The following is a 10654-nucleotide window of genomic DNA, read 5'->3' as shown; positions in this document are numbered from 1 at the left end:
TAGGCTAATACTATGAACGAGTTTTGACTAACTCAGATTTGATGTCCAAAGAGTGAAGTGTTTCAGTTAAAGTGCTATTGTCATCTGACTTGATCGGACAAAAAACATTCATGCTGATTATTGTGTAAGATAGATTTTGGAGAAGTAATACGATCACTATTAAACTTGTTACTTCACACCCAACCAAAAATCTACATATCACATACACAGGAAAAGTCAGTAATAAAAATGTCAACTTGATTTATAGAACATGATAAATATTTTAGTTATTTAATATGGATAACATTTCTTCATTTTTCTGGCAGTACACTTCCATAGTGCCTTCATGTATGATGGAAAAGAAACAGGTTTGTATCACTGTTAATCATGATTAGATGCATAAGCTGTGCACACATTAAGATACACACTCAAACGTCCATTTTTCAGGTTGATATGTCTAATCATTCTAGTAATTTTTAACTTTGTAAGAGGCATTAGGAAGAAAATACTAATTTCAACTGTGTGGCTCCGACATATATGAAACATATGGCTGGAGAGCTGTTAAAACCACTGAAACCAGTTCATCTACAAAGTTCTGAGGTGATGCAGTTTCTCATAAGAAATGTGAGACCTAGCCTAAATGTTCACAATATTTTATACATTATTGCTCAATAACAACATGATTTAAGTCAACTACACATTATAAACATCTTGATATAGAAGTGCTGATTTAACCCAAGACATACATATATATTACACACTGAAAGTTTTTGTTGGGAGATGTTATGAAGATATGACTTTCTCAACAATATAAAAGTGTAAAAATATCTTTAACTTTGTTTTATTCCTCCAACTTTCACTGGCCACCGAAGACATTTAAAGGGTCATCAAATGCGCTAGAAGCTTTACTTTCAGTTTTTGTTTCTAAATCAGACTTTTCAGGCCGCCCTTTGGATTTGGATGTCTTCACTTGGTTTGCGGATGAAAAAATGTCATCTGTAAAAAACAAATGTTTTGACAATATCTTACGTATTTGCTTAATTCATAGTATTCTCAACAGAAAATGAATATAGGACGATTACACTTACGGAGCATGAATTTATGTCCTTCAAACCTCAAAGGCACCACAATAATGATGTTGTTTAAATACCTATTCATTTACATCTGTACATAAATAACACACACACACACACACACATATATATTACCTACTGGCGGTCGCCAGTAGGTATATATAGTTAGGATTTTTTCTCTATGGGTTTTTTGAAAATTGTATGTCTAATAACTTTGGCGTTTGTGGACGGAATTGGCTGAAATTTTCAGGAAAATGGCACATTTTGTTTCTGAGCAGCCCCTGAAAATTTTGGGGGGGTTCGTCAAGGGGGGGCCGAGAAAAAAGGGGGGTCCCAAAACGCGTTTTTCCCATGTTAATTTCCATAGGGCGGTTGGCCTCACTTTTAGCCCGAACGGCTGAATGGATTTGCACGAAACTTGGCAAACTTGTAGGGACTGGTAGCCCGATGTGCCTTTTGTAGGTCTCAATATATGTGCTGCAGTGGATTTTGAGAAATTAACGTTTAAAAAAAGATATATATCTGTAACAGCGGACTGGGCAGCGGCCCAGGACGCGGACTTTTCGCGCAACGGAGCTTTGTGAAGCGAAGCTGATTGGTTCTCTGGCGTCTGTCAACATTCCAAACAGTCCGTAGCGGCCGCCATCTTGTCTCTCGGTAGGATCGAGAGACAAGAGGAGGCCAAAGCGAAGGGGCAAATGACCATAAGGGGGAATAGTAGATCCTCGCTGACCCCCTAGGTTTGATGTGGAGGTTTTAAAAGGGCCCCGCGGGGCAAAAAAAAAAAATAATAATAATAATCGAACGGCTGAATGGATTTGCACGAAACTTGGCAAAATTGTAGGGACTGGTAGCCCGATGTGCCTTTGCTAGGTCTCAATATATGTGCTTCAGTGGATTTTGAGAAATTAACGTTCAAAAAAAGATATATATCTGTAACAGCGCACCGCTTCGCGTACTTTTCGCGTTACGGAGCTTTGCGAAGCGAAGCTGATTGGCTCTCCGGTGTCTGTAAACATTCCAAACAGTACGTAGCGGCCGCCATCTTGTCTCTCGGTAGGATCGAGAGACAAGAGGAAGCCAAAGCGAAGGGGCAAATGACCATAAGGGGGCATAGTAGATCCTCGCTGACCCCCTAGGTTTGATGTGGAGGTTTTAAAAGGGCCCCGCGGGGCAAAAAAAAATAATAATAATAATAATCGAACGGCTGAATGGATTTGCACGAAACTTATAGTTAGGATTTTTTCTCTATGGGTTCTTTGAAAATTCTATGTCTAATAACTTTGGCGTTTGTGGACGGAATTGGCTGAAATTTTCAGGAAAATGGCACATTTTGTTTCTGAGCAGCCCCTGAAAATTATGGGGGGGTTCGTCAAGGGGGGGCCGAGAATAAAGGGGGGTCCCAAAACGCGTTTTTCCCATGTTAATTTCCATAGGGCGGTTGGCCTCACTTTTAGCCCGAACGGCTGAATGGATTTGCACGAAACTTGGCAAAATTGTAGGGACTGGTAGCCCGATGTGCCTTTTGTAGGTCTCAATATATGTGCTGCAGTGGATTTTGAGAAATTAACGTTTAAAAAAAGATATATATCTGTAACAGCGGACTGGGCAGCGGCCCAGGACGCGGACTTTTCGCGCAACGGAGCTTTGTGAAGCGAAGCTGATTGGTTCTCTGGCGTCTGTCAACATTCCAAACAGTCCGTAGCGGCCGCCATCTTGTCTCTCGGTAGGATCGAGAGACAAGAGGAGGCCAAAGCGAAGGGGCAAATGACCATAAGGGGGAATAGTAGATCCTCGCTGACCCCCTAGGTTTGATGTGGAGGTTTTAAAAGGGCCCCGCGGGGCAAAAAAAAATAATAATAATAATAATCGAACGGCTGAATGGATTTGCTCGAAACTTGGCAAATTTGTAGGGACTGGTAGCCCGATGTGCCTTTGCTAGGTCTCAATATATGTGCTTCAGTGGATTTTGAGAAATTAACGTTCAAAAAAAGATATATATCTGTAACAGCGCACCGCTTCGCGTACTTTTCGCGTTACGGAGCTTTGCGAAGCGAAGCTGATTGGCTCTCCGGTGTCTGTAAACATTCCAAACAGTACGTAGCGGCCGCCATCTTGTCTCTCGGTAGGATCGAGAGACAAGAGGAGGCCAAAGCGAAGGGGCAAATGACCATAAGGGGGCATAGTAGATCCTCGCTGACCCCCTAGGTTTGATGTGGAGGTTTTAAAAGGGCCCCGCGGGGCAAAAAAAAAAATAATAATAATAATCGAACGGCTGAATGGATTTGCACGAAACTTGGTAAAATATTAGGGACTGGTAGCCCGATGTGCCTTTGCTATGTCTCAATATATGTGCTTCAGTGCATTTTGAGAAATTAACGTTCAAAAACAAGATATATATCTGTAACAGCGCTCCGCTTCGCGGAGATAAAATTATATCTGTATTACCTAGCTGTTGCTAACACCAGTTAGCGACGGCTAGTAGGAGATAGCGACCATCTTGGGTCCCACTTTGCATGTGAGTGATATTTATCACTAATGACATGCAAAGTGGGCATGCCAAGATGTTAGCGACTGGAAACAGTCGCTAACATCGCTATCTCCTAGGGACTGGTAGCCCGATGTGCCTTTGCTATGTCTCAATATATGTGCTTCAGTGCATTTTGAGAAATTAACGTTCAAAAACAAGATATATATCTGTAACAGCGCTCCGCTTCGCGGAGATAAAATTATATCTGTATTACCTAGCTGTTGCTAACACCAGTTAGCGACGGCTAGTAGGAGATAGCGACCATCTTGGGTCCCACTTTGCATGTGAGTGATATTTATCACTAATGACATGCAAAGTGGGCATGCCAAGATGTTAGCGACTGGAAACAGTCGCTAACATCGCTATCTCCTAGGGACTGGTAGCCCGATGTGCCTTTGCTATGTCTCAATATATGTGCTTCAGTGCATTTTGAGAAATTAACGTTCAAAAACAAGATATATATCTGTAACAGCGCTCCGCTTCGCGGAGATAAAATTATATCTGTATTACCTAGCTGTTGCTAACATCAGTTAGCGACGGCTAGTAGGAGATAGCGACCATCTTGGGTCCCACTTTGCATGTGAGTGATATTTATCACTAATGACATGCAAAGTGGGCATGCCAAGATGTTAGCGACTGGAAACAGTCGCTAACATCGCTATCTCCTATTATCAACTTTTGGAAATATTCGAGATAAGCGCGAATATCTCCAAAAAGTAACAGCTGCCCTGAGCAGTTCTTAGCCATGTTATCCAATGGGAGGTGGATAACATGGCTAAGAGCATTAGCTCGGTAATGCATGAATATCGCTGAGTTTTCAGCGATATTAATGCATTGCGGTCGTTTTTTATCGTATTTGCGATAAACCTTGATAATAGCAAGGTTTATCTGCGATAATTTCTGACGGTAAAAAAATCTTTGCAATGCATCGTTAGGGATAAATATCGCTTAACTTTGGTAATATGCCCCAACGTCTGTTAACGTTCGATTCGAAGGAAATCAGGAATTGTTGAAAAACATTGTGTGCGCCATCTTGTCTTTTTTCAAATGCCACACTTTTGTCGTGCACGGCAGCCATTTTAGATGCCTTGACCAGACCCACTCTGTGCACGCTGTCGATCCTTAGCATGGCTCCCCACCCTCGCAAGCATCTCACCCAGGCAGTGGTCACCCCCGCTCTCTGTCTTATGCATGGGTAATAAACCTCCCCCCATCTGCGCTGCTCTTCCCTGAGAATCACACCCTGTGCCTGCCCGACACCTCCCTTTCGCCCTATTCACTACCGCACCCTCTGACACTCCTTTTCCTCTGTGTCCGATTGTCCAGGCCGGTCCTAGGCTATCAGCTAGCCCTGCAGATGTAGTTTATGGCCACAGCTGTAAAGAATCACCCCTCTTCAAAGGAGTTATAGTAGATCAAGGCCCACACTCGATGAGATCCGTCACAGCAGAAGCGTTGCTATTATCTGAAAACCATCCTGTATTGTGATTGGGGAGGGGACCGAGCGTGAAGCGGAAGATTCCAGGGATGACTCTTTGTACATCAAAGTTTTTACAATTATGTGTCACATTAAAAATATATAGCACTCCGACAAAGTAGTAAGATTATAAAACTTTAATAATTTATAAATATATACAAGAAAACAAAAATAGTAATAACATATAAACATTTTTAGGGAAAAACAACGAAGTAGCGGTCGGCTGTGCGAATAGTCCCAACGCAGCACAACGTCCAGATTTCCGGCGTGGGGCGTCGCGGGGGGTGGGTCATCAGTAGCAAACTGTTGTGCGAATAGTTCCAAGGCAGCAGAACGCGCCGAAATCTAGATGACACGAAAGTGATGTCTAGTAAGTTGCCACCCAGCAAATAACGGCGTGGGGCGTCGCGGGGGGTGGGTCATCAGTAGCAAACTGTTGTGCGAATAGTTCCAAGGCAGCAGAACGATGGCACCAAGGTGATGTCCAGTAAGTTGCCGCACTGGTTTTGGTATCCTACAATGCTGCTCCGAATAACGGCGTGGGGCGCCCCGGGGGAGGCGACGTGAACGGGCCTCTCCAGGTGGAGTCTCATCTGTTTTAGTGGGGCGCCCCTTTACCGTTTCAGTTGCCATTCCATCCGCTTTTGGTCCACTTTGTCAAAATCCGCCATTCAGCTGAGTTGCGCCCACTCTTGCGGTGCAGCGATAGGCGGCTGCCACAGGACTCTCAAAATGGCGGCAGGCTCTTTCCTTTTTGGGCGTGGTCCACTGAAATGGCCCTGGGACACCTTGGAAATCGGACGCTTGTCTGCTAGGTCTTGGACCCCATTCTCGAAAGCGTCCCCTCCGCCTTGAGAATTCATCAAAAGTTTTGGGGGCCCCGACTCCTGCAGGCTTCTGGTGGGGAGCGGCTGCCATGATTGCTCGCGGAATGACCACGACGGAGCTACGAGATGGTGGTGCTCTCATGCTGACGCCAGTTTAGTCTGAAACATCCAGAAACAAGGTGGGGCTTTCATCGTTTGGGGGAAAAAAAAAAGTTTTCATCCAATGAAAAGTGTTGTTTTTAGGTCATATGATCAAGCCTTCCATCATTAGGAAACCAAAAGTAAAATGAACCAATGAAAAGTTTTATAAACAAGTCACATGACCTGTTATGCGGCATAGGGTATAAAATGCGGAGAAAATACGTTGGCACGTGAGGCGGCGTCAGTAGCGGACCGATGTGCGAATAGGCCGAAGGCAATACAACGCGCCAAGATCCGGATGGCACCGAGGTGGTGTCCAGCAAGTTGCAGCACTGGTGTGGCCATCCTACAATGCTGAAAGTCGGCGTGGGGCGCCCCGTTGGCCTGTGAGTTTGCGTCAGTAGCGGACCGATGTGCGAATAGGCCGAAGGCAGCACAACGCGCCAAGATCCGGATGGCACCGAGGTGGTGTCTAGTAAGTTGTCGCACTTCTGTGGCCATCCTACAATGTTGAAAGTCGGCGTGGGGTGCCCCGTTGGCCTGTGAGATGGCGTCAGTAGCGGACCGATGTGCGAATGGGGCCAAAGGCAGCGCAACAATATTTTCTGACTGACACCACAAGGCGCTGAGATGCCAAGATCCGGATGGCACCGAGGTGATGTCTAAGTTGCGGACTGATGTGCGAATGGGGCCAAAGGCAGCGTAACAATATTTTTTGTATGGAAGATACCACTAGGCGTTGAGATGCCAAGATTCGGATGGCACTGAGGTGATGTCTAGCAAGTTGCTGTACTGGTGTGGTCATCCTACAATGCTGAAACTCGGCGTGGGTCGCCCCATTAGCCTGTGAGATGGCGTCAGTAGCGGACCGATGTGCGAATAGGCCGAAGGCAGCACAACGCGCCAAGATCCGGATGTCACCGTGGTGGTTTCATAGTTGAGAGGCACTTCATCTGCAGTGGGGCGCCAAAATCCGGATGGCACCGAGGTGATGTCTAGCAAGTTGCTGTACTGGTGTGGTCATCCTACAATGCTGAAACTCGGCGTGGGTCGCCCCATTAGCCTGTGAGATGGCGTCAGTAGCGGACCGATGTGCGAATAGGCCGAAGGCAGCACAACGCGCCAAGATCCGGATGTCACCGTGGTGGTTTCATAGTTGAGAGGCACTTCATCTGCAGTGGGGCGCCGAGATCCGGATGGCACCGAGGTGATGTCTAGCAAGTTGCTGTACTGGTGTGGTTATTCTACAATGCTGAAACTCGGCGTGGGGCGCCCCATTAGCCTGTGAGATGGCGTCAGTAGCGGACCGATGTGCGAATGGGGCCAAAGGCAGCGCAACAATATTTTCTGAAGAGAAGACACCAAAAGGTGCTGACATTCCAAGATCCGGATGGCACCGAGGTGGTGTCTAGCAAGCTATGCAGTTGAGTTGTGTGCGCACTTGCGGCGAATAGGTCGAAGGCAGCATAACAATGTTTTCTGAATAGGAGACACCACAAGGCGTTGAGATTCGGTTACCACCGAGGTGATGTCTAGCAAGTTGCCGCACTGGTGTGGCCATCCTACAATACTGCTCCGAATAACGGCGTGGGGTGCCCGAAGGGGGGGGGAGCCGGCGTGAATGGGCCTTCCTAGGTGGAGGCTCGTCTGCTGTAGTGGGGCGCCCCTTTACCGTTTCAGTTGCCATTCAGCTGAGTTTCGGCTGCTCTTGATGCTACAGCGACAGGCGGCTGCAAGAGGACTCTCAAAATGGCGGCCTGTTCTTTGGATTTGGGCCTGGTCCACTAAAATGGCACTGGGACACCTTAGAACTCGGACGCTCGATTTTTTTTTCCTTTCCTGTACATGCAAAAAAAGGTAAATGCCCGGTACGTTACACGCTTCATCTGCCACGATGAACTCTCCAGAGGAACCGAAAAAAAATATAGTTGTGGTAACTATACCATGCATCGTCATATGGAGAGGTGGCACCAATTAATTATAGTGCTGCATAAAAGAGAGATTTGGAGGAGAACCCCTGACCTGCTAGTACATTCATCAAAGAAGTGGCACTGAGAGCTTCAGAGGCAAGGGAAACGGTCCCAAATATTTAGAAGAACTTTGGAAAGATTAAAATGACATGTTTAGATTGTGGCAAATTAATTTCATGTGGACAGATGAGTGTTACTCTAATAAATACAGCATATGACCATCATCATAGTCGATGGTTGGTAGAGACATTTTGACTATATCCTGGACCTGCCCTTCCTCGCCCAAAATGGCGCCGGAATAAATGGGACTCGTAACTCCTTGTTGTGTACTGGTTGCAGAACCTTGAAATCACGAGATACGTATGCAGTTTTGAAGCACATGGCGGGCGGGGACGAGAATTGATTGAATATTTCGACATCCCTATTGATATTAAGTTCTGATGTGTTATTGATTACTGTACTGTTGAAAGTTCGAATTAACGTCACCCATGGTACTTGCCCGCAAATGTATATCTAGATAATTTTATTGTAACTGGCCCTGTCGTATTTTAATTATAAAATGTACGTCCACCGATTCCGTAACTGTTAGACACCTTAGTTCTTGCAACCTAATGGCCCGCCCGTTACGTTCCTCTACAGTGTAAATGTCTATTCATCATATACGATTACAGTTTGCTCTGTGGCAGGCCCACGTGGTTATAGGCTCGTATTTGTATAATGAAATTTTCACAATAAAGGTTTTTAAAAGAAAACATGGTAGTAGTATATACATTGGTAAAGTTTTTAATAATAGTGACTGTTTTAGAATCATTAAAAGGCAAGTGAAATAAAGCAGACCAATTACATGAAGGGTAAAAGGTATAATACGAAGGAACGCAGTAAAGATAAATGGTCAAGGGCTGTTGTGTTTTCTATTCCTGCAACATAAAGTGATCGATAAGAATCTCATATTCAGGCGTATCGGCGACTAAGACAGCAGGTCGACCCTCTTTTGCTCAACGGCTCCGTCATGGGACGAAGAAACGCTCTTTTTCTCGAAAAAAGAATATATTTTACTTGCAGGACAGTTGTAAAATTTCCGGGAAAGTACATTAGCCTGGAACATTATAACATATATTTAAGAAAAAATAATGTTCGGAAGTAATGAAAATCGTAATTTTTAGGTCATATGACCAAGCCTTTCATCATTACAATAAGAAAAGTAAAATGAACCAATGAAAAGTTTTATTAACAAGTCACATGACTTGTTATGCTTACGTTACGCGCTGCGCGCCCCGGATGACTTCCGGATGCGCTAACGCGGCGCGTCATATGACGCATTACGCGACAACGCAGGTACAGAATATAGTCAAAATGTCTCCACCAACCAGCGGTCGGAACACAACCCCTTTCAGCAGGCTATATAGTTCTGTTAAATGACAACAGAAGGGACAGGCAACAAGAACCATCAGTCAAAGAGGGGAGGGCTAGTTCTTCTCTACCGGGTTACATTGGGGCGCTACCGGAACTGATCGAATTGGTAGTCTACAGTGTTTCTGGATGTTTCAGACTGAAGCTGGGGTTAGCATGAGAGCAGCACCATTTCGTAGCTCCGTCGTGGTCATTCCGCAACCAATCATGGCAGCCGTTCTTTATCGTTATTTTGGGCGGGGTGGGTGGCGGAGCCGAGCTGTTTTGCAGCCATCATTGTGTGGAGTTCAGTTCATCTCACTAGTTTTGTATTTGTCATGAGGGGTTGTTCCTAATGTTTCTGTTTTAGCGAGGTCAAAAAGAGATCCCATTAGTGGCCTACTGATTTTGCTCGATTCCTTTTCTTTTTTTTTACACGATTTTTCGTTATCTGCAAAGACTAAACAGAGTATTGCGACTCTGTGTTTGTTTGTAAATAGAGAATGAACCAAAGAGAACTAATTCTAAAACAGTAAATACTTGGATAACAATCAATCAAATGGAGAGAGAAGCAGGCACGACGGATTACAATGGGGGCAAAGGCCTGCGTTAACTACCTTTCACTATCTGCAAAGAGAGAGTACTCCTAATAGAAATGAGGGGGGGGGGGCACCATTCAAAGCAGATCAGTGCGCATAAACACGAAAATGTTTTCACTTACCACGTACTTGACATTCGACAGCTTATGATATTTGCTATTAAAAAACCATTGAAATTCACTGAAAAAACCATAGGTTATAGACCATATATAGTTAGGAATTAGCATTTACAAAACCTTGAAAATTCACTGAAAAAACCATAGGTTATAGACCATATATAGTTAGGAATTAGCATTTAAAAAACCTTATTTTACTCACACAAAACCATTGAAATTCCATATATAGTTAGTTGCACTAACTATATATCGCGCACCCGCAATCCACTGCTGATCATGTCACATATTACATCATTCATGACATGGTCAGTGACATCACTGATGACATCACTGATGACATCTCAAATGACATCACTGATGACATCACTGATGACATCTCATTTGACATCATTCTTGTGCTAATACGATAAACCTCTTCAGACTCTAATATAACCTTAGATACACTCAGTGTATACAGACACTCACACACTGCCACTCATCCATGGAGTTACTCACACACCCAGTCAGTCATGCAAAGAAACAATCTCACCTCCATTTCTTCAACTATACAGTT

At 44.5% G+C, this 10654-nt stretch overlaps 1 protein-coding gene across 3 annotated transcripts in view; it reads right to left on the bottom strand.

Annotated features, from left to right (window-relative positions):
- Positions 1-256: 256 nt before the first annotated feature.
- Positions 257-10654, bottom strand: part of LOC144754851 (WASH complex subunit 2-like) — a 770229-nt gene continuing 759831 nt past the window's right edge. For 2 of the 3 annotated variants that reach the window (XM_078643106.1, XM_078643107.1), the window contains exon 30: positions 257-975. In XM_078643106.1, the coding sequence (XP_078499232.1) occupies positions 836-975 (140 nt within the window). In that variant the 3' untranslated portion in view covers positions 257-835. The remainder of the gene's footprint in view (positions 976-10654) is intronic. The other variant, XM_078643108.1, reaches the window with a different exon arrangement.

This window comes from Lissotriton helveticus, chromosome 5_1 (assembly GCF_964261635.1).
Source record: "Lissotriton helveticus chromosome 5_1, aLisHel1.1, whole genome shotgun sequence".
NCBI lineage: Eukaryota > Metazoa > Chordata > Amphibia > Caudata > Salamandridae > Lissotriton > Lissotriton helveticus.
This window is presented reverse-complemented; position numbering and strand designations above follow the sequence as displayed.